The 24634-nt window shown below is 43.0% G+C and overlaps 1 protein-coding gene across 12 annotated transcripts in view; it reads left to right on the top strand.

Annotated features, from left to right (window-relative positions):
* Nucleotides 1-24634, top strand: part of DPF3 (double PHD fingers 3) — a 170606-nt gene that overhangs the window by 46099 nt on the left and 99873 nt on the right. For all 12 annotated transcript variants that reach the window (XR_014585388.1, XR_014585389.1, XR_014585390.1 and 9 more), the window contains exon 2: nt 21080-21240. Coding sequence is in view for 8 of the 12 variants with exons in the window: in XM_083839354.1 (XP_083695480.1) it covers nt 21080-21240 (161 nt within the window). In the remaining 4 variants the exon portion in view is untranslated. The remainder of the gene's footprint in view (nt 1-21079; nt 21241-24634) is intronic.

Genomic DNA, 24634 nt, shown 5'->3' with positions numbered 1-24634 from the left:
CCACCCCCTTGCTTCTTATGGGATTGTATCCAATATTCCAATGTTCATGTAATGCCTTGACTTTGCTATCATTCTTCTCGGGATAATTATAGGTTAGCATAATGTACCTATTGTTCTGTTCCACAAAGCTGCACTGTCATACGGATGCAGGGGTGAGCAGGGGGAATCTTTGTGTGTTCTCCTGCATCCACACTGTGTCTTTAATTTGTGTTCTTCCTTCTCTTTCCTTTTTTATTTTTATTTTTTCCATCCTATAGTGAATGCCAAGCACTTCCCATACTGTCGGTCTCTTTTTCCAGTTACACCAGTACTCTGTTTTTGGGTTTTGGCTGAGTTTATATTACAGCAGGTTTGCCTTTTGGATGAAAATAACACGAATGCCAAGAAACAAGCAATTGGTATTTACAGAGAAAACAGATAAATCATTCTTCCCCAAACCTTATCAGTTGAGGCTCTTATATTATCTTGCATGGTTTTTCCTAGATTCAGAAAGAAGGAAAAAACCTATGCTGAGCCCAGTCTCCACTCTGGGCCCTGCTGCACAAGGCACTTCATAAACATGTACCAACATAGTCCCTGAGTCTGAATGCTCACACGTTTGTCTATAACAGCATTCGTCTTTGCCCTCCAGGTGCAGGTGTGGGAGACTGCCGTTGAGTGTTTTTGGTGCTGGGGCTTTGCTGCTTTTTTTATTATTTTGCTAGACAAGGTGCTAAGTATATCGTTGGGTGCCTGTAAAATCTTAAGGTAAGGCTGAAGAGCTGGTTAAATCTCCATTGTTGCACGCAGGAGATAAATGTTGGTGCATAATTGGTTGAGAAGCTGTGTAATCAGTTGCTCAGTTTCTATTGTTGCCACCTCCAAGATAAATAATACTCGGGGCTGGTGTTGTATTTTAGCCAATGAGACTGTATAAGCAAATAGGTTCATCTTGATTAGTTGCTGTTTATTTTGCTGAAAACTACTTTTTGCCTTTGAGTCAAACAAGTGGTCTGGGGAGATGGTTCCTGACTAGCCCATCAAAGGAGAACCATAGCGAGGTGTTTTTTCTTTTCAGGACTTCACACAACTTCCTCCTCTTTGAATGTGGGTTTACCAGAATAATGAAATGGGAAATCTCCAAACTATAGCACTTTTAAAACCTTTTGTTGTTAAGGAGGGAATTACATATTTTGCAAAAATCAGGATTAAAAAACCTCAGCTAGCAATGAGTGTGTCTCAAGTACATGCAACTTCCCTCCTAGAAAATCGGACAAAAGTGTTCTCTGAGGTCAGAGCTCTCTCTTCTCTTCTGCAGCATTTGGGCTTCCTCTTGATCCTGATGCACCAAGCCAAAACACGCAGTCTTCATTTGAATGTCTCTTCTGAAATACCTTGTACAAATCCTGGAAAGGAGACAACCTGAAAGGTTTATCCAACACTATCATTACTAGATTGTTCTGCCACAGAAAGCGACTTCTAGCATGAAGCTGTTAACGCCTGCAATGTCTTTGCCCACTTTTGTATGCCTTTGTGGATTTGCAAATCTGAGCAAGTGTAATGTCCGTCCGTCTGTGTGGAACTGAGAAAAAGGACTTTGTGGATGAAAGTGGGCTTCTCACTCTACCCCTAGAATGTGATCTTTTTAAAACAAAAATTAATCTTTCATAATGATAATTTGTAGAACTGTGTCTCCAAAACAAAAGAACCAACACAGATGCACAAATTGGCAAGCTGCAAACACTGATCAGCCAACCTCTTTCTCCCTGGTGTAATCCCATGGACTTCAAGGGAATTACACCAGTGGCAGTGAATTGCACCTAAAATGCCTTTGACTAAAATGTTCAGTATCCAGTGTCCTAGTAATGCTGAATGAGGTTTGATGCTTTAGAAATGGATGACATCTTGTGTGTTTGTGCAGCATGCTGAGGCACGTGCACATGTGTGAGCACACGCACGTGTGCGTATGTGCACATGCACTGGTCGCTGTCTGGGGATGTTCCCAGAGCTGAGACAGCCGTGCCAGGTGTATTCGCAAGCCAGGTCTGACTGTGGTGTGTGTATTGGAGAAGAGCAGGGATGCTCCTCGCAACTGCTGCTTGCCTTCTACTTGCCTATTGTATTTCTCCTTTGTATCCTGAAGTGGAAATCACAGGTTAATCCCAGTCAAATCCTGTAAATGATTGGCGCTGTTGGACTGGACCCAAAAAAATTCCTCCCTCTGGCTTAAGCGTATTTACATACCACAGGTCATTACAAGTTGGCGCTTACCTTTGTATTCATTCCCACATGTTAAGTATGAATGTTGGTTCATTTTTCTCTTTTTCTCCTATTTTTTCTATTTTCTAGGTAACCTTTTTTAAAAAAAATACAAAAGCCAAAGGAGTGATCCCCATGGGCCCTGACATCTGCTGCAACCCTTCTTACTGATGCAAAGGACACCTAGAGAAGGAGAGGGAACAGCCTGGCTGCAGTCTCTTGTTGTTCCTCTTTTATGGGCCCCCACCCCACACCCTCCTGGGCCTGCAATCCACTAACTAGCTCCTCCTGACTCCAGCTGTCATTTTTGCTTTTTATCTACTGCTTTCTCAAAGAACCAAATGTCATCTCTTGTTGTTCCCTTAGCCAGGGTCAGAGACTCCTTTATGTGCCTTACTCTGATCAAGGATTTTTAACTGGGAACGAGAGCGGTAATCAACTGCATGGTTGGGGAAGGAGAGAGATTAAATCCGAGAATTGCCAGTGATTGCCCCACGTGAAGAACAGTGGCTAACAAAACACATGCTATCATTATGCTGTTATGATTATTTTATTCCCTTAGTGACAGTAAAATGCTATCTGTAGCAGAAAGGTAGGACAAGGTCCACCCTTGCTTTAGCCCTGTGGTATTCAGTGAATTTTTGGTGGGGTAAAATTGGGAAAATCTAGATTTGCGATGAGGAGTGACTCATATTTTCAGACCCTCTCCCTTAGAGATATGTCAAGAAAGGGAGAAAGCAAATCAAAGATATGTTTGTGTTCTAAATTTAGGACCCATTTTTGTTCAATAGGGCAGCCATTTTTATTTTCAGTCTTGACTCTATAGCTTTGGAGAAGTAATTGGTGGGTGTGCTGAGAGGTGACTTCTGCTGTGTCCTGACACTTCCATTTCATCAGCCAGTTCTGGAGCGTGCTGGCTGAATAAAAGTGGGGACAGGCAGGGTTCCCAGTGCTGCTTTAGTCTCTGCCCGTAGTTTTTTTGATTTATTGAAGACAGAATCAAACTCCAGGGACTGCTGTAGATTGCAAATTGTTAAGTTTCATAGCCAAACCCAGGAAGGCAAAACACTTAACAAACAGGCTAAATGATGAGAATTACCTTTCCATTGATTAATTACTTAATTATTAAGTTTAGTAGCCTAAACTGTCTTCTTCAATACATTCCTCTTAAAGTCTTGTCAGCCCCTCTGAAATATCTTCTGTTGTTACAAAACTATAGGAAGAACAGCACAAAGTGTCCTGATTCTCCTTTTGTACTGATGCAACTCAAAAGTACTCTGAAGTAGGCAGGAACAGTCAGCCCTCTTCCAGAAAAGCACTTTCTTTACAAGAGACAAACGGGCTGTGTTTAGAGTTTGCCTAATTAAGGGAGCCCTGGCTTGTAGGGAAAGAAGCTTCACTGAACTCAAATTGCCAACTTTTGAGAAGATCTGTGTTAGGGACTAGCACACTGGTATCATTCCAAATTTATTCTGTAGGCATTTGATAGTGATTTTGTTAATGCTTTCAAAATGTGTTGCTTTATTTGCAAGTCCAGCTCCTAGAAGCCAGGAACTACATGAAAATTTCATTTTGATAGCTATAGCTTTTGTTGAGTCTGCTGGCTGTAGAAATAGGAATTGAATGTCATCTATCAGTTCAGTAACAGGACCTAAGTCATGATTTTTTTGAGTGCTTTGATTTGGAAATGTAGGTGTTTGTGAGCCTGCAGTTCCAGGTGCAGGTAGTGGCTGGAATACAGGAAGACAGATAGGAACATCAGGATAAGACTTCTCCATCATAAATTCAGCGTTAAGCTTCTTGAACTTGGACTTCATCCCCTTCCTATTATTATTTTTTTTGTTAAGATAGGAGATGTTTCTGAATCTAAAGTTTAAGTTGAGACCTACTGGTAAAGAATTCAATCAAATGCTATATTGTGAAGCTCCAGAAACTGGGGAAATGTGGAGTCATACCTGACCTGGGTTTTCCCTTTTCCTTCTATGATGATGTTTCACCTCTAGTGTTTACTTGGGCCTTTTTATACAGTACTGAGGTCTGATCATCTCATGTATACATTGTGATTTGAAAAGGAGGATAGATAGGAGGAATCCACAGCCCTAGAAATTCTTGTCAGCTACCTTCTTGGTCTCTTCCTTTGTCTTTCTCTGTAGCTTGGGATATGGGTCACCTCCTGGGACATTCGTCCCATGAATCCCTTGGAATTCTGCATGCCCTAGGGCACTGGTGAGGTACTTAAGATCTATACTGAAAAAGAGCAGGAATCTCAAGTTTTTTTTGTTTTTGTTTGTTTGTTTGTTTTTAAGGAATACTAAAAATTTGCACCCAGGTTTTTGTGGATCTCTTTTAGCTAAATCTCACGTACATTGTTTCCTGGGGCTGCTGGAGTCTGAGCTCAGTATTTCAGTTTGTCATTTCCAGTCCTATCTTGTTCAAAGACTCACAGTCCCTGCTGTGTGCTGTTCCATTTACCACTCCCTTTTCACTCTTTGCTTGCCATCTTTCCTCCCATATTCAAATTTCCCATTCCCAGTGGTATTACTGTTTTGTTCAGTGGGAGCTGCTGTTAATAATTTTCCCCATTAGAGGGACAGATTGACACCTGTCTTTTCAACCTGTCAGTTTTTGAACAAATCCCTCAATATGCAGGCAAATACTAACACTGAAGCTATGGCCTCATTCTTCTTCCACCTCAAGCAGTCTTTTTCCTTGAGCAACGGGAATGTAAAACACTAGTAGAAATGAGAATGGAGCGCTCATCACATGCAAACTTTAATGGCAATCGAGTGTGTGATCACATGGGGAAATGATGTTTCTGAAGTTTAGATTCAGGCCTTAAATCCAGATTGCAGTTAAAAAATAATTTGTCTTAATTTACCTGTCAGAGCACTATTGAACTGCAGTATGAAAAACACTGCAGTGTTTTAGAATGCCAAGTTGTACTTTTTCTGCTTCCACTTTTTTTCTGTGATGTTGCTGTACTCAAATGTATTGACAGTTGCAAACACATGGAAAGATATTACTACAGTAGCCAATTTGGTCCTTCAGGACATAAAATAAATGTGTTTCTCAAGGGAGTATAGAACATACAACCCTGAAGGAAGCGTGTAATTACAGAACCAAAGTGCTATAGTTTTACTGTCATTTTCTTAACACTTAACTCTAAAAAGTGGGTGTCGTTAGAATTGGGTCATCTTCTTTCTGCAGAACCATGAGCCCTAGGATTATTCTTCAGTATTTCATCAAGATTTTCTCTTTTATGTAGGTAGAATTAAAGAAAACAGGCAAGCAAACAAACCTAAGCAAAAAAATGCAGCACAAATATTCTGAAAAGTGTGAGATTTTGGACATTAACCTATAGTAAATCATAACCATACCTGCTATCACCTCAAAGCCACTAGGAATTCTTGCCACAGATGCTTAGCAGATGCTGCAGCAGTGTCTAGCTGTTTTTCCACTTTTGGATGCACCAGGCAAAACTGAGAGAGTTAATCAGCTGATGGATAAATCCATGAAGGGTAAAATTGTAGACCTAAGTAGAAGCTGCTTAGCTGAAGTGGCAACAAATAGAATTTCATCCAAGATGATACTGACTGAAGACCTAGGTGCCAGCAATTTATCAGATGGCTTCAGATTGAAGGTTCATTTTCCTTCTCCATACTTGTATTTCCCCTCCTTCCCTAAGTCTTTTGTCTTGTTAGACCAAAAGAGAGAGTATAAGAAAGAGAGCCATGCACTTAAAGTTCATATAAGTGTAGCATTCTTTTTTAATTGAACTTCTTCTTGGAGAGATGTCACATGGGAAGCAAGAGAAGGGATCTTCGAGCTGTTCATTGCCCCCACAACAAGAATGCCCTGTAAGTGATCGTATCTAAACATACAAAATGTCAGATAAACAAATAAATGCGTTCTCTGCATTCAAAACCCAAACATGAGTTCCTATAGCTATAAAGTATTCTATTCCAAATCATGCATTGTAGTTTTATAACCAAGAATCTCCATGTGGCGGTGACTCAGTTCTAAGTATATTCAATCTGTCTATGTATAGACATCACTATAGATCAGTGACAATCAAACCTGAGAAATTTGGTTCTGGAATGGACTCAGAGGGAAGCAACATAATCACCAGGGTGTGGAAACCTGATGCTATGCTGTGATGTGCTTTGTTGCTTTGTCATCATTGTCGCATATCGATGGTAAGCTATGAGCAGATGCCTTAGTGTAGTGTCAGATCATCACACCATGATTAGCGTGTGGAACTCTGCAATTGTGTTTTCTTCCTAACCCACTCCGACCACTGGTAAAATGAGTTGCTTCCCATCTTTCCGCCTTTCTGCCTCTCTTCGACTGCATCAAAGAATAAAAAACAATCCCAAGTGCTTTGAAATATTGGCTAAGTCTTCTTGTTTGTTGAGCAATGGGGCTCTGATCAAGCCTACAGATTCCTCCAGAATCCACATGTGGTGTTTTAAGGAACTCAAGTTGAGCATTGCTGAGCTATGTAATACATTAGATTTTTTTCTGACTTCTGGGAAAACGTCCTGTGTTTCACTGGCTCACACAGTGCTTTCTTCTAGCAATTTTCTTTATGCAGAGAACGATTCAGCTTATGACTGTTTTGTGTATGTTACACAAAAACTCCGAACAAAGAATCTCTGAAGGGCTTTCCTCTCATAACTCTCCTCAAAGATGACAAGATATTTTAGCATTCAATGCATATGACTTGTGGTTCTCTTTGGGGAGAAGAGGAGAGAGTGCACATTTGGAGAGAAAGGAGACAGTCATTCTGTTGTGCATGGGACAGAGCCAACAACATGGTTGTCAAAGCACCTCTTAAGCTAACCACAGTGGAGAACCCCCAGATGAGGGCAGAGGAGACATTTACCTGCCTGCTTTATGCTCAGCAGCAACTGCGCCAAGATGTTTCATCTGTGGTCAGTCCTCAGAAGCAGGAGGCTTCCATACCCTCCATATGCTGCGACCTTTTTGCAGATCCTTCCTCTTTCTTCCCATCTCAATGCCTGCCAGTGGAGGGACTCTTCCCTTCCCCTTCCATTGCCTTGGAGCTATTTTCCTTCTCCTGATGAATGTCAAGTGCTTTGGGCCAGCAGCCCTGAAGGGTGGGGGCTATGGCTCAGATCTACCCCTGAGACAGAGCGGAGCCAGCAGAGATGGGTTATTTTAAATTGTGTGGTGACAAGCCTTTTTTTCCTCCCTTTTTGTTCCCAGAGGATAGCTGGGGAAGTTTGCTGTGCCAAAGGCTTGGAATGTGGTTTTTCTCCTCTTCTTCCCCCTTCAAAACAGAAAGAGAGAACTTTATGCTGTGAAATGTGTTAATTGGGGAACATAAATCCAAACCGTAGTGCAGCACTGCTGGGCCTAGGCACCTATTGAAGTTTAATGAGGGAAGAACAGCTTTCTCGTGCCCTCCCCTCTTCTGCTCTCCCCACATCAAGCTCTTTCTTGTGGTACGGTCCTGTTTCGGATGGGAGTATGGGAACTCCAGGCAGAGTGTGCGTGCTGGCCCGGAGTTCTCACGGGACTGAAGCAGTATGAGACTCCTTTAAACTAGTACAGCTAGAGTGAGGCACAGATGTTCTCCCAGGGCAAAGTTAGTTGTGTTGCTAGTGCAGGAAAAAGAAATATTCCTCTGGGTACCTGTCAGAAGTGGCTGCAAGCCCATTTGAGGCATGTCCATGTGCCCTGACCATCCATTTCTGGATTGACGGGGTCCCATGTAGGATGATACATGACTTTTTACTCCTCATGTCAGGCCTGATGTTTTCTCGGAACTTCCTGATGAAGTATTTTGTTATGATTAGCGACTGGCTGAAGAGAAGCCTTGTTACATCCAGAGCACAAAATAAGAATCCTTCACCCTGTCCCAGCTATGGTGCTGGGAATAAATAAGTGCCAGTCCGCTTGTACTGGATGTAATGGAGCCCCTTACACAAAAAGCCAACCTACGACAGCCTTGATCAGAGCATGAGTGGGAGTGTGATAACCTACTGAGTGTAATAACCCACGCTTTAGCAGAGATGGACAGGTTCATCTGAAATGGCTCTGGAGTGAGTGCAAGAAGTAAAAGCTTCTCTTTGGCACGGATGCTTCAAGAAGAAAAGCAATTCACATAGTGGAAGAAAGGTAGTTTGGAAGAGTAACAGGAAAAGAACTTAGATGGTCCTGCAAATCCCAGAAGTTTATTAAAACAAATACTGACTGGCTCTGATGTCTGCTGCAATAAAATAGTAAAACTTGCTCTCAGACAAAAATGCTTCTCATGATGGTGCAAAACTAGCGTTGTCCTTTAGCTCTGGATAATATCGCAGGAGTACCTGAGGTATTTTAACTTGCTGTAATGTTTTACTGCTTTTGCTTGCAAGCTCATCAATATTTGTGTAGCATTAAGCATTAAAACTCTTATTTTTATCAACTTCACCAGCCCTTGCTGATGCAGCATTGGAAGTATGGGAAGAACAGCTCACTCCTGCTTTGAGAGATGGGAGGAAAGGCTAGAGGGGGTGGATGGTGATTGCATGAGCAATGCAGGTCAGGTTACTGGTGTATTCCTCTTGCAAGATAAGTGAGAGCCCTCTGAAAGGTAATTATTGGAAAGCATAAATTCCTGAGATAACCTGTCCAAGAAGAAATACTGACAGGAGCAGAGGCCATGTGTTAAAGGCTAGCCATTACTCCAGGGCAATGGGCTAACCTCTCTGTCTCGTTTTTTCTGTAACCTCTCCTTGCTCTGACAGTTGACTCCCTCAGTTCTTTTCCTTCAGCTGCTTGCCATTCTTATCCTGGTCCTGTTTATAGACCACTGTGGTGCTAGTCCCCATTCGGTACTAACTGGGGGAACAGAAGTGGAGACTCGGTATGCAGTTTAGTTCCATGTCCAAATTCTTGTTTAGTCATTGTCTTTGCTTGCCATTGTCACTGTGGTGTTCAGGTAGCTTTTACAGCGTGTCTGGAAAAAAGAAAGGTTGCTCTTGTGAGCTTTCTTTAATTGATTTGGGTATAGAAGAGTTTCAGCTAGCATTCAGGGATGACATGGAATCAGATTTGCCTCTGAATGAAGAAAATTGCTGGATTGCAGTTGGAGAAGGAAATCTTGAAGTGTGAGATAACAAATTTCAGAAGAAAAGATGGAGCAAAACTGGGAAATAAGAAAAGGGCCTTCTGTTTCTCTCTGTCTTTGTTATGCAAACTGTCTGTGTCTCATCTGTAATGTAGAGATAATGATATCTACCCAGTTCCTATTTCCACTGGTTGATTGATTAATGACTGCCTCATGATCCCTTGATTACACTTTTGTGACCTACAGCTTTAACTATTGCAGTGCATTGCATCCCAGAAAGAAAATGGAAGTGTTGGCTCTGGCTAGTTCCAGCTAGGAAAACACGACAGACTGACCTAAACAGGCTTGCCCACGTGCTTCTAAGACCTCATCCTAGCAGTGCGATGAAGCATGTGCTGTCTGCTCAGCTGTCATCTCTGTTCAGGAAGGCATTCAAGTACCTTCAGGGCTTTGAACTGAAGGGGACCTACACATTTGATGAGGTGCTTTGCTGAATTGGGATCTAATGGTTGGTCCCAGGCAGGCTTTCATCAAGAGCCTTTGAAGACCTCAGTGAACACATGGAGCTAAAGATGGATCTGAGATCTTTTGCCTCAGCATGATTGGGATGTGCATTAAACAACTGGTGTCTTAAGCATAGTGAAACTATTGCCAAAAGAGTAAATCGTTTGAACAGAACAGGGAATCTTTATGGCGCAGTGATAATCGCAGCAAACATTTCTGCAATCTTTGCTAACTGCTAAGTGAATTACAAGACACTTCTTTTTCCTTTAGCTGTTCCGCAGTAATAACCACCCCAATCTGATAACTGAGTTAAGGTGGTACTGAGAACGGGAGGGAAGCCAGAAGAAAAACATTTACAAGGAAAGTCAGCGCATAGGGGAACAACCATCATATACTTGAATTTCTAAAAGCATGTGGTGTGTGCTATTTTTTGACTTTATCAGACAGTTCCTCTTAGATACTATGTAAGTATCTACACAAGCAAGGACACAGGTGTGTGAAACATGTCATCCCAGAGTTAAAGCAGTGTGTCTATTTGTAATGATGGTTTTCTCTACTTCCGTGGGATGTGCTCCTCGTGCAGAAGATCCTGTGCCTAGACTTTTCACTTAGTTATAAGTGCACTCTCAATAGAGGGCATTTTTTATACTAAGGGAACTGTAAGATGATGTGTTGGAGGACACAATGCATGTTTCATCTCTTGCTTCTAACTTTTGAGCAGTAATAATGATACTTTAGCAGAGGAATGCCCGTAATCTGCCCTGCTTCCATTTGCGGGTAGAACTGGGGGAAGGAGGTGAAAAAAGGAAATAAAATTCACAGTCCTCTTTTGAATTCCCCTACATAGCATGAGTCAAGTGTATCCCTGCTGAATGTTTGCTGAAGTCAGTAGGTTTACACAAGTAAGAGAATGATTGTTCCTATGTGTTCAATAGCAATAACAACTCAAAGAAGCATAACCTTAATTATCTAGGCTCAGGATGGCTTTGTAGAGAGCAGAAAATAGGATTTTCTGTTGTGTTTTTTGTGTGATTAATGATTATTAAGTGGGTCGAGTAGATTTTTATATTTTGTTGTGTGTGGTCTATTTGTCATACATACTGTGACTGAGGAACTGAAAGTGCTACCCATTCAGGATTAGTAGTGTTATCTTTTAAATATTGGCTATTGCTGAGATTTTTTTTTCAAGGTTGACCTCAGAGGCAAAGTAAACTCTACTAATTATGTGGTTTTATTCTAGATCTATATAAATTTCTCTCTGCTCTGCTATTTCTGTGATCATTTTCACCTGAGCAAAATGGATTGTTTCCTGTGTAAGGATTTCCTTTGCAAAAGGCGATACAAGGTTCCCACAAAAAAGGCAAGTCACTTAGCTCGTTAACTCTTTGTAGTCAAAGGACAGGAAATACCTAAAATGTTAATGTAATTTCAGTTTTGTGTGATGGGGAAGCCTTCCCTGTCATTTAGGATCATTTCTACTACTTTTCTACTTGCATGTTAATTTCAGTCTCTTGTAAATTGTGCCATCTGGATTGAATGGCACTCTATATTTATCTACTAAATAACTGCACAGGGGAAATCCCAGCCTGGGAAGTTCCAGGAGGGCTAACAAAGGTCTTTCAGACTAGGACCACACTGTAAAGCTTTCACAGGTACAGTTCTGACATGGCTAGAAACATGCACAACCCTTATGCTCTTTCCTGATATCTCTCTGCCTGTAGAGATCTGATGGAGATGCATGGCTTCGTGAAGGATGAGATGCATGGAGACTCATGAAGATGAATGCTCTTGTCAGTTTAGGTGGTGTCGTTTGAGCAGACGATGTAATTATGGTGGTAGGGTCCTTCCATTTGTATACGTTGTGTCTCCCTAGAGGGCTGTGCTGAAGGAGTGACATAGCCCTACCGCTCGTGATGTGGACAGGCTTGTTCCCATTACAAACAAGCGTCCTACTTGAAGTCTTACCCAAACTGGTTGTGCTGCTGGTGACTACCTCTGGTGGCAGAAGGGGTTGTGTGAGCTTGTTCTCAGCTCCCCCAGGCAATGTCAGCTGGGTTTGCTCAAACACATCGAATGGCCTTGCCGAAGTGGATCAGGGAGCACTCACACAATTATTGCTACTGGCAGGAGGTGCAGCAGCAGTAAGCTGTAGGAGACAAGCAGCGAAAAGCAGCAGGGTAGGAGGGAAAGGACGATATTTTTAGCCAGCACAGCTAGAGCTAGAAGAGGATGCCTCTTCATGATCTGAGGATCTTTTAGTACAGACAGTGCCTAAAGTAATCTGCACAATTTATTACTGAGGTAAGTCTTGGGTGTTGCCCCTGTTGTGTAGGTGAGCTGTTAAAGCTAAGAAGGGAGTCAAGGCAGAGTCATCTGGAGAACTCTCATTTGCCGGCTTCCAGGTGCCAGGTCAGGCAATAGATCATGGATTTTACTAATCTGCCTTTCTCCTAACGTGTAGGAATGCAAAAGATAGTCCCACTGTGGGAAACTGGGACTGAGAGCTGAATGGATAGTGTTTGTCTTTGACTACATCTGGCCCTAAAGCCATGAATGCACTAAGCCAAACAGACTTCTGGTGACTCCAAGTGCCAGCAGCTTGAGATACTTCTTTAAAAAATATAAAAAAATCTCTTGGATGTTGTCATGTCTAATCTAGTATTACTGCTGAAATTTTCATTAGTTCTTTCTTTTAGTAATTGGAGAGAATTTTTGACCTTTTGGGGGAGGTTAGGACCAAGCTGAATTCTGACTGCTGTCTTCAGATACAAAAAGAGGTCTAGGTTATTACCTTTCGCACCTGTTGTTCATTTAATTGGATGATGCTGCATCTCTTTAAAACAGAAACCCTGGCCTGAGAAAGAATAGATGCTCTGTGATATCCCCAAGGAGTCTGCCTCTGAGATTAACCTAATTGGTCACTGTGCTGAGTCTAATAGAGATTGCATGCAACGTCTGACTCTGGAAACATCTTGGATGGTCAGGTGTGTGACACAGAAACTACTGCTGTTATGTCTCCTTGGAAATGGAGGAAAAGTAAGAGGAAAAGTCGACAAATTACTACCAGCACCATAATATGATTGTTCACAGCCCCATATATATGAACAGGGCCAAGAAATTCATCTTCTGAGATAAGTTCACGCATTTCATCTTGTACCATGCACAGATTCCTGTTGTATCTAGCCAATAACTCTGCACGTTAAGTGTTGGGTGTAGAGATCCCACCTTTTTCCCTCTGAGAGCAGGAATATTGCTGTGGGCCTTGTGTGGAGGGCCATGTGCAGCTGCAGGAAAAGGAACACCTCCAGCTCTGGTCCTTCTTCCTGCACAAAGATGGCAGCGGCTCCTGACCCTGAAAGCCAGGTTTGCCCTGCAGGCTGCTGTTATTGAAGCACCCTGATGTACCACACTCTTCTTGGCAGTGGTAGTTCTGCTGATGTTTCTTTTATTTAAATGGAAATGCTGGCAGAGCTCTTGTACTTCCACAATACTTGTGAGGATGGGGCTAATCAGATCAATTTTGCCCAATTTGTAAGCTCTGCCTACTTTCTGTCATTTTTATTCAGTCAGATTTTTTTCATGAGATGCCTGTAGGTTCACACTGGATTAAATTACAGTCTAAACCTGTTTTCAGAGTAGTGAATTTAGCTCACTCAGTGAGGCCAGGCTCTCTGTTATGATTCAGCATCACACCATGATTCAAGCATTGAGAAGTCAGTAGATTCTGGCCACAAATCACCACTAGGGATTTCCACCCCCAACAAGGGGAAGTCTGCTGATAAATACCTGGCAAAAGGGGATTCCTTTGCCTTCTACATACAGGGGACAGGCTGGTGCTGGGTGCGCAGAGGAGAATGCTGGAAGATCTCATGTTAGTCTTTCGCTGATCTATGATTAAACCTAGACTCATAGCTCAGGGCATCTCCTTGACTGCTGTAATGTCTGGGCTGTGCCAGTGCTGACTCAGGAACTTGTCATCAGCTCTCTGGTGGCTCCTAATCGCTTGTGCCACATACAGTCTATGCACCTGGCACAGTACTTTTGAAAAAATGCTTGAAAGCTCGTCTGTTTTGACCTGACGGTGTCAGTTCTTCCAATGAAAGGCATTACCTATCCTTACAAGCCTTTCCGTGCATTTACCCTCAGATCATTGCTACTTCAGCAACACTGGCTCTGCTTGCATCTGTAAACTGTTTTGTGATCCGATTTGTGTATTTTATCTACTGCTGAAACAATTCTGCTAGCAATTTTTTTTCTCCAACTCCCATGCTTCAGAAAGTTGTTCAGGCCTCATTTTGTGCATCAGATGAAATGATTTGGTACGTATAGAAACAAAATGGATGTATGAGCAACTCTGAGAGCCTTGGAGAGTTTAGGAGAGGCAGGGGTATGTGTATGTAGGTCTTCACAAAGCTGCTGAGTTAATGTTAAAAAATGAAGGCCCAAAAAAATTGAGTCACTCTGTAGCCCATCTGGAAATCCTGTTTTTCCTTTGCTCATGTTCACACCCCTTACATCATTAGAAGATGTTGTGCAGGGACAGATTCAACTGACCGTTGTGAGAGAACTGAATCTGCACGTTCCTGCACTCTCTGGCTTGCCCTCAGAGTTTGTGGTAGGGTTTGGAACACTCTGTTCTGCTTCACCTAAGGTCAGTAAAGCCATTCTGTATTGCTTTTGCATCTCGTTACCTTACCTCTCTGCAATCACAAAGGGTATATGATTGTAGCATTAGGTGCTCCCTATGGGCTAGAAAATCCAGAGTCATATTTTCTTTTGCTTCAGTCTGTTGATGGATGTTGTGCGACCATCTTGCAATGTAATGTGAGGATGAGCAGAGCAGAATTCTTTATCTCTTCTGGGAAGATGCTCCAGAGCTGTGGGTCTGCTGTCCAAAGGTGCTGCTGGAGTCTGGTGGATGCTGGGCTCTGTTACACACAGGGTTCCAGTTGCATTTGCTGTTTCAGCTCCAGGAAAAGCAGCTTGTCAAGTGGCTTGAATTTAGCTCACTGCACCCTTTGCAAAAAAACAGTGATGTTAGAGTGCATGAGGAAAAGGGATGAGCGCAGGCTGGGGAGTACTGATCTCTTTGGCTTGCTTTGTGATAGGGTCGATACCACATTTTTGCAACTAGCTCCGTCTCTGTTGCTTATCTAGTCTAAGGTAGAGTCATAGTAGCACAGCCCAGTTGTGAAAAACACACATGAGCTTGGCCAGGCTACCACTTGAAAGCAGAATTATGCTGACTGGAGAGACAGAGAGAGAGGAAGGCCCTTGTGATGATTGCCTCTATTAGATTGTCCACGTTGGTCTGTCTTTGAATCATAAATGATATTAGCTCACAGTTTGTAACGTTTCCCACTTCCAGCCAGCCTCCTTGCTATCTCTTCTGACTTCTGCCTCTGCCAGCTATGCCACCCTTGCTTTCAACACTGAGAGGTTTGGGAGAGTGCTGTCTGTGTGAGGGGAAAAAGGCACACAAATCTGTGTGTTGTCAACATACTGTCTGGCATTGCTGCCCGTACCACTTCATCATATTCCCTGGAGGTTTTGCATAGATATTAAATAGGAGTGTTGGAAGAATTGAGCCCTGTGGCATTCTTCATGTCAAGGCTCAGGGAGAGGAGGAGCAGTTGCCTGTCAGGAGCCTTGTGGGATCTGCTGGAGGGATCGAGTATAGCCCGCTTGGTGCAGTTCTCTCAGCTCTTGCCAAGACATGCAGTTGGTCAGCAGTACCTCATCATCTGCAGTGTCACCGGCAGCTGATAGCTCAGGTAGCATCTGCATGACTTAGTCTCTGTCCATCATTGTGAGAAGGCCCAAGACTCCACGTGTGTTTTATTTCCAGGCTTATTCATGAATATCTCCAGCAGGAGAGGCCAGAATGTCTTCTGAAGCAGCGTCACATTGCTTTTTCCTACCACGCTTCCCAGATCTTGCTCAGTTTGAAACTGGATGGTTGTGTTGCTGAAGAACAATTTCTGATTTAAAATGTCTTTCAGTTTTCCTCAGTGTTTCTCCCAGTATCAAATGATCTGAAATGTAAGACTAGAGGCTAAAAGTATAGTAAATGAAAACTTGCTAGTCTTGGGGAGAACAAGTTCCACGTTTTTGATCAGCTGGGGACCACTGTAGACTTCCAAAGGAAGTCTGCTGCTTTCCGTTACATGATTAATCATTTCTTTCTGTGCTATCAGCTTTTTACTTGCCTAGTCATGTAATGAGCCGGGTTTGGGAGGAAAATGAAAGGGTCCTGGCCTCTGGAACCGGAGACAATCCAGATTCACACTCATAGTATTGGCTGAAAATGTAAGAGCTGCACTTAAGGAGGACTGGTCCTTCGTTGTATGAATTTTCCAGGGGTGGTGTGGGCCTGTAACCATGGTTGAGCTTGGCTGGTTATATGTCTTAACTGAGTGTTCTTCTCTGGATCCTAATCTGAAAAGTGACAGGCAGCAGAGGAAGGGTGCACTAGGTTCTGCCCATTTTGTAGCTTTTTTAAAAGGTGTAGTGCACTCAAATAGCCTGGACTTTGCAGACTGGGTTGGAAAGAGGTGGTGGAGAGCCACTCCGCTGCTTTCAGGGTCCATGAGGCTACCTCGTAGGCAGAAGGAACTCCCAGAGAAACAATCAGCTCAAAGTGAAGCGAAGCTCTAGGTCCTTGCTGCTGACTTGTAAGCTGCTCATAAACCAGGCCAATTCTTGTTGGCTTTGGTTTAAGGCATGCCTAGGCAGTGGGATGGCACTAGGTATGGTACAGAAAAGCAGTAAGTCAGAGTCTGCTCGGAAATCCTACAGTCTAGGCAGAGCAGGCAGACAAATGTTGAGAGAAAGTGAAGGGTTGTTCACTGACTTTGTTGTAAGCTGACCTGATTCTTTGTCAGAAAACCTCAGTTTCTTAACATATAACAGGACAGTGACCTAATGAAATTCACACAGTCTGCTTTTCCAGCCCAGTATACGCTTTTTCGCCAGTGACTACCTACAAAGTTGCATAGGACTCTACCAGCCTCACGTCACTGTCCCAGGACCCAGAGGAGTGCTGGTGCTTCAGGCATCCTTCAGCGTGCTCGCCCCACTCCTGCTGCACTTCAGCTGCTCCAAGCCTGCGGTTCAGTTTCAGTCCCACCCTTCTCCACCAAAACAGCCCCTAGCTCCTTCTGGAGCTATACCCCTCTTGAAAAGGGGCTGCTTATGTGCAGTCTTGCAGGAGATTTTAATAGTGTAGGCTGTTCTTTTCCAAGCCAGAGAGCTTTTATTAGTCAGGCAGAACTGGGTTATTTTAGTGTCCTCAGGCTGGAATGTAGATGCGGAGCCTGCACGTCTCCCAGCAGTGTCACCTGTCCCGCCGGTCCCAAGCATCCAGGATATCACCTGAGGACCTGCACTGGCGGCCTGCACTCTTTCTGCACTGTGCTGATAACTTTATTCTGTATTTCCACTCGGGCTGTTTTCGGTATGGTTTGCCTCCCTTGACCGGCAGTTATTAATGTCAGCCCCTTGATTTTCCCCCAGTATTGTTGAAATCTATGCATATGCTGGTGATTTTGTATCATTAATATAAATCCAGACAAGTCAGTGTGACCTTTCGCTCCCATGTCCAAAGGGAAGAATCGACCCTTGCAGTCGGTTGCTGCACAGCACTGAGTCATACATACTTTTCATAGAAATAATGCAGAAATTCCCCATAGTTTTTACAGATTTTTTTTCAGGAGGTGAAGTGTAAGTCTTCCATGGCAACACAGCTTGGGAAAACTATGAAGCATATAGCACCAGATAATTAATCTTTCTGACATGTGATACACTTTTTACTATCAACGTAGTCTGTTTATTTTTTTTTCCCTTCGTGTGCTTCATTCAGTCAAACTCAGCTGATCTGTTTGAGTTTCTTTTGAACTCCTGTCCTCTCCAGTCTTATTCCTGCCTCGTGTGTTCTCCACTTCCATTGTAAATCCCCTGGGAGAGGGCTGGGTCTTATCCCACCTCTGTGACTTTACAGTGACCAGTGCATTAGTACCATGCTTTCCTTTTTTGCCTGGATTCTTTTAATACCTTCTGCTTTTCCTGCATAAGATAAAATATGCTGTGTTTGGATATGTAGCACCACATTGAAAACAAAGAAAAAAAAAGTATCTAACGTCCCTTAAAATATTAACTGAAATTTTGAATGATGGAGATTCACTCCAGTGAAGACTAATGATAAAACAAAACAACGAAGCTTCCAAAAGTAGTCGCAGGGAAGTAGCTGTTTTCCACTGGGATATGACTATCATAAGGAAATATAGTTTCTTTATCTTCCAATATTTGATTATTTGTTACTTAAAAAAAATCCATTCAAAATTAAAGTAAGGGCAAGCCCTTAAGGACCCAGTACTTCAATACTGGCCTTCCCAGTGAATACTTAGGGGTGGGTTTTTGATTGTGCTTGCTGTAGTGGATCCGAAGCAAGCTTTCCTAAAGTATGGCGGTGACTAAATGCTTCTCCTAAATTATAGTATTTCTTTAAGGCAAAAGGTGCATGTTTATAGTCTTTAAAATAAATATAACAAAACAGAGTAAAAAATTGAGTGAAGAACGAATTTGACCATTAACTTGGCAGGTTCTGTGGTTGTTAAACACATTGGGATCCCCAAAACCCTTTTCTCCCACTTAGAAAAATCTGAATTTTAACTGTACATGCCACTTGATGGAGTCATCCTACTTGATAATGTTAAAGCCAAATATTTAACACGCAAAGATTTGTACTTATTTTTAGTCTTAGAAGAAGACGGAAGCTGTGGCCATCTCCAGCCAGATGTTATATCCGGGTTGCTGAGATGTATTGTTTTTGTCAATAAACTCCTTGGAGTTATTGAGCATCCCTGGATTAATGTAGGGGGAATCTGACTTAGCTCTGCGGAAGCTCAAGTGTTTGTGGAAAGAGCTGTTAATCTTTGATCAACTGGAGTCTCCTTGTTACTGACTTTGATTACACAAGTGTACAACTTTAATTACAGCTTTTAATAAGCTTTCATTTTTTCCTAGCCACATTCTTTGTATAGTAGTGCGGCTTATCTTTTCCTTTCTCCTCTGTTCCCCTTCCCTTCCCCCCTGCCTTTGATGGAAAAAGTGGTTTGAGGTCATTGTGGGGGGCTCTGTGTCCAGAGACACCCCTCTGCAATGTCCCTGCCTGCAGCTCTGCCCTCTGCTCTCTTGTACAGCCAGAGCGCTCCCTCCTCCAGCTGCCCCGCAAAGAGCCCCCCTGCACCAGCTGCTGCCCAGGGCCTGGTGGTCAGTGGTGGGGGACAGGTCTGTGAGATGCCAGATTCACACTGACGCCTGCTGCTGCACGAAACAGCTGAGTGACCTTTAGAGAATCTGTGAAGCCAAAGGATGTACTGGCTCTTGGGTGTAACTCCTTCCTGTTGAGGACTGCCCAATTCTCCCCATTGGGGACGCTCTGAAATGCAGCAGCTGAAGTCAGTGGCTGAGAACAGCAGGAAGCTGGTGGGCTCAGCATCCACCCGTGATGCTTATTCTGCATCCAGAGCCTGGGTGCGCTGGACCACCTTTGTTCATTAGAGAAATGACCTGGTGGAAGCTTAGTGGAGCACTTAAAATTGTAAATAATTGAGATATGGCTTAAAACAAGCATAAGGAAATGCTTTTATTTACTTGAATTATTTTTTAGCCATGGAGCTCATTGCTTTACAATTCTTTAGGTGTGAAAAATAAAGGTGGGTTGAAGTCAGCTGGATAAATTCACAGAAGAAAGATTCATCAAGATCTCTTAAACACAATGTAACCACCATTGGGTAGCCTGAGACTTAGGATAATTAAGTTCTGATTATCAGAAGTTAGAAGGAGGAACTAGAGATGCCTGCCTCTGTAGTTGTGTTCCTCAGTAAGCCTCTGTTATTGGCCCCTGCCAACGAGAGGATATTGGGCCAGTGCAGCCCATGGGGAAAGAGTATGGCTCCCACGGAAGTCATGAGGTGAAACTGAGGAGTGACTTAAAAGATGTGAGTCAGAAAAAAGACACAGTAAAGCAGCAATTTGCACCAATTTGACATTCAGAGGTGTGCAAAAGGAGTATAATTTTAAAATGCCAATTGTGTCTATGCAAGAGGGTAGCAGGGAAACAACTAACAGAACAGGGAAGGGAGCCTCTTTTATCTCTGTGCATGCATCCCTTCAGCTCCCTTGCTGTGCATGTTATACTCTTTTTGCACACTAATGAATATCAGAGTCAGAGCAAGTTATGCTATATATCATTCTACTCCTATTTTCTAATGAACTTACCCCTGATGGGTAGCTTTCCTAGCAATTCATGTCACGACTGAATTTCACCTTGACAATAGATCAAGAATGAGGTTGAGCAGCATGGCCCACCTACTTTGCAGTATTCCAGCATGACAGCTGCTTTGTGTCTTCAGGGTAGCTCTGCTTTGATGCTTTTCCCTGTTTAGAAAAATTTGGAGGGAGGATTCTGGTAATCTCCAGCAGGCAGAGTTTTTAAACCTTTTCTCAAGGGAGTATGAAGATTCTACAGAATTTTTGAACAAATATTTATGAAACAAGTGGCATTGTCTTTAGGACCGTTCTTCCCACTGTGCTCCAGAACAAATAGTTTGCCATGCTGGATCTTACCAGCTGCTGTTGGTGCCTAAAGCCTGACTGTGGAAAACTCTGGAAGGGTAAAGACAAAACATCTGGTCTGACCACTGCAGACATGGCCCTAGCTGTTAATGTGTGTGTTTTTGTGCCTCAGAAGCATGCAATATGAAGATTGAGTCCTTTGCTTGTGTGGGTTCTTTGTCATCAGAAATGCTGGAGTGAAGTTCTTCTAAATTTGGCTGGCTTTCTGGTTGCTCAAAATATCCTGCAGGAGTTCCTATAGCGTAGAATTGAAATGACTGGTTTGCTAACTTGGCTGAACAAACTACAGGGAAAGAGAAACAATAGAATGAGGTCACCATGGTGTACATGTTGGCTGACCCTGGGTCATGGCCACTGTGGTTGCACCCTTTGCTCATTCAGTATCTATGCCTACTGAAAAGATCTGTGTCTGCTTTCTGAGTCTTATCCTTTGATGACACTTTCTGCATGATCCGCTTCAGCAGTGTCATGTGTCAGCCAGCTTTTTTCATGTGTTCAGAGAAAGTTTTTTCTGGTTGGTTCTTCATTTTTTTTTAAACCATCCTCATGTCCCCTTTTTTCCTAGTCTTGTTTGAGGGAAGATGCAGTCTTCTTTAATCTCCGCCCTATCTCTTTTGGCAGACTTGGGGACCAGTTCTACAAAGAAGCGATTGAGCACTGTCGCAGCTACAACTCTCGGCTGTGTGCTGAACGGAGCGTCCGCCTTCCCTTCCTGGATTCGCAGACCGGTGTAGCTCAGAACAACTGCTACATCTGGATGGAGAAGCGGCATAGAGGACCAGGTTGGTAGCATTATGTCTGTGAATGCATGTGCATGTATGGAGGGCTGGCCACTGAACCCTCATGGGGTTTAATTAATAGGAACTCAAACCTGCTACAGGCCACACAGAAAGAGAAGCTGCCTAAACCTCTGTGCCTGCAGGGGATTTCCTTTGGTAACTGCAGAGAGCTGATCCTAATTATTCTCTCTCTACCCAAAGAAGTGCCTGACATGGTAGTTTCTAAGACTGTATCATTGTAGCTCTCTTAATGCTATTGATCCTACTCTGTAGCAGAAGGCACAATGCCCTGCTCTAAGCAGGACTGGAATTATCTTCAGGGTGGAGAGCTAGAAGTGGAAGACTCAGGTGAATGCTGAAAATCAGGGGTTATATTGGGAAGTATATACACCGGAGCTGAAATTCATGAGGGTCCAGTTACAGGAATGAATGTTGTTCTCATGATGAGAGATGTACGTATATCTTCTAGTTTTGATTTGGACAAGTTACTTGGATACCAGCTCCGGAGCCTTAGTTTCTTCAGTTGCAAAAAATAAATTGATATATGTCCTTAAAGAGCTTTGGCTAAGGTCTCTTCCAGAGCTCAGCAAAGCTGAAGGGAAAAGACCACCATCATTTTTGTACACTTTGGTCAGTCTTTCCTTTGTTAGAGTAAATCCGTCTGAAGTGCTTATTTGGAAGGTGAAGGACAATCACCAGTTTAAAGGCTGGAGACGTTACTTAGATAGAACTCGTCCTAAAACCCAGTGGAAATTTTGTTAGAGTATGGCTCAGTATCTGATCCACAGTTTGCACAGATTTTCTGACAACACCAAAATGGATTTCTGTTGTTTGTTTGTTTGTTTGTTTTCCAGTGCATACCAGAGAATCCAGGCAGGGAGGGGCTAGTGTGCATGTACGCTGGAAGCACAGTGTACACATGTGCATATATATGTAGCGGTTCCTGTAAACTATACTGAAAAAAATGGAAAAAAAAAAGCAACCAAACAAAAAATCCAGATCTGGTAACTGTGGGAAGGTGCAGGCTGCTGTTACCTCCTCCATCAGCCAGTTTGCAACAGCTGTAGTGGGAGGAACACAAAGGATATTTCCCTCCCCTCCTGTGGGCAGACTAAGAAAGCAATTGATGCCTCTGAAGAGTGCTTAGCTGAAACATTCCCTCTCCCTTTCCTAGGATTTACTGTGGGGCAGATCCTTGCACTGCTCCTAATCCTAAAGTGTCCAAAATAGATGTAGTACCTTGTCTTGCAATACGGCCAGAAAACTCTTTCGATAGTAAAATGCAGCCAGTTCTGGTGCAGGAGACAACAGGTGTTTTACCAGCATTAAAAATACCCTAAGAAGGTTTCAGCTGCCGCAACTATTTGGGTAATCTGGGACTGCTAAATGTGGTTTATGAGGTTCTGGGCTAACCCTTCTTTTGAAGGTTCCTTCATGACCACAGTTGCTTTTTGTTGTTGTTGTTTTTCTTCTTCTTCTTTTTTTTTTTTTTTCATTTAAAAACTCTGCATTCCTAAGAGATTATGCTTTGGCAAAGCTAGCTTTCTTTCTTTTTTTTTTTTTTTTTTGCTAATCAGTTTACCTATGTAATTTCTGTTCTTGTAGCATCTGGTTATGAGTGAGATGCTGCTATTTTTATCCTTTTGAACTCAGTCATAAGCAAGAATACATCCACTATATGCACAAGTAATGTTTTGGCAAGAGCATCTGCTACAAAGGTGGGCACAGATAGTCTTGAATGGGTCTCATTGGTGTCTCTGCACTTGCAGAGGAAATCATCATAGAGGAGTTACAGCATCACACTAGGAACTGAGAGGTCTTAACACTTTGCTTTTCTCAGTCACTAGTTCTCTGGACTACCTTCAGCAAACTCACTGTGCAAATCTTTCTTTCCTCACTGCTAATACTGACCTGTTCTGCAGCTTCCCCTGCAAAAGAGAATCAGTGGCATTCCTCCTGCAGGGCTGCAGTGGGGACTAATGGTGGAACATTCTCCATAGAAAGTCTTAAGTGAATCAGGCCTCCTGCATCTGCTTCAGCCTCCAAATCTGACGCCTTTGTTATTTTGAATTAGAATAATCAGTGCGAAATGAAGCAGCCCTCCTCCCCCATATTTGCTCTGCTCTTTCTTGATTTTTATTAGCCCATTTAGTGCTCCCTTGGGTCTCTTTGCATCATCTATTTCTTGTAGTATCATTATGGTGGGTCAGACCATCCCTCTGTAGTTTTAGCATGCCTGTTTTCAGGCTGTACACAATGTGCTTATGTCCATACTGAACATCTCCAAAAATTCTCTACCAACCACGTTGGTATCTGTCTTGTGTGCTGTGTTCACTGCCATTTACTATCTCTAACCTGAAAAAATGTTTAAAGACAAATGGCAAAGCTCCAGGACCTCTTTTCACTTACAGAGGGTTTGGAAAACAGAGGAGAGTCACGATCTCAGTGTGTTAACCTGGTTTCTCACTGTCCTCTTTGTTAAAGGAGTCAGAAAACTGCATCTCCTGATAAACAGTTCAGGGTTAATTTCACACAATACTGCACAGAACTCCCTCCCTCTTTTCCCCTCCTCCCCCAGCCTTTCACAGGAGCTTTGAGTTATGACTCTCCTACACTAATGAGATAAACAACATAACTCACTGCAGGTTCTGCTATTTCCTCTGTAAGCAAATGGTTGGAACCTTCTCTGGTTGCCCTATAAGGCACCAGAGGGAGAGACAGCTCAGTCAGGGCTGAAGACAGTAAGACCTGTATATGTGTTATTTCCACATGCACCAACTGTGTGGGGGCTAGATTGAAAGCGTTCAGAACAGACCCTTTTCTCATTGCTTCTCCTCTGTGTAAACGATCAAAGATGCACAATTTGTGTGAGCCAGCACAGTGACAGATGGGGGTCAAGATAGAGAACTGAAGATAGTATTTGATGGGTTTGGATCAAGTGGCGGTTCAATATCTCTCTCAAGTTCACTGGATAGCTTCATATTAATGAGCAAGGGTATCGTGAATAGGAATAGAGAGCTTGCCTCAAGCGGTGTAGAGGTGCGTGTTGGAGGAACTTACGAGCCTATCTGCCACCTGCATGGGCTATATTCCCTCTAGGGAAGGGGCTTTCCCACCTCTGTTTCTTCAAGGATACCTGCTCTGTTTCTTGTTGGCCTCTCAGCAGTTGTGGTTGGCTTTCACTGTCCTGGCAGAATCCAGAATTGCTAATTCTTATGTGAATTCTCAATAACTGAACACACATTAACAGATACTCTGCCAAAACCACAATGGATCTTTGCTTCTCTTTGGCTGGGACAAACGTTCAAAGCTGTGGTGCCCATTTTATTCAAATGACTCCTCTATGGAGACCTGTTCAATGGAAGTCTGATCCTCTGTCCTATTTCTTTCATCTAGC

This window comes from Anser anser (assembly GCF_964211835.1).
Source record: "Anser anser genome assembly, chromosome: 5".
In the NCBI taxonomy this organism is placed as follows: domain Eukaryota; kingdom Metazoa; phylum Chordata; class Aves; order Anseriformes; family Anatidae; genus Anser; species Anser anser.
The sequence above is the reverse complement of the archived record's forward strand: the minus strand, read 5'-3'. Positions and strand labels throughout refer to the sequence as shown.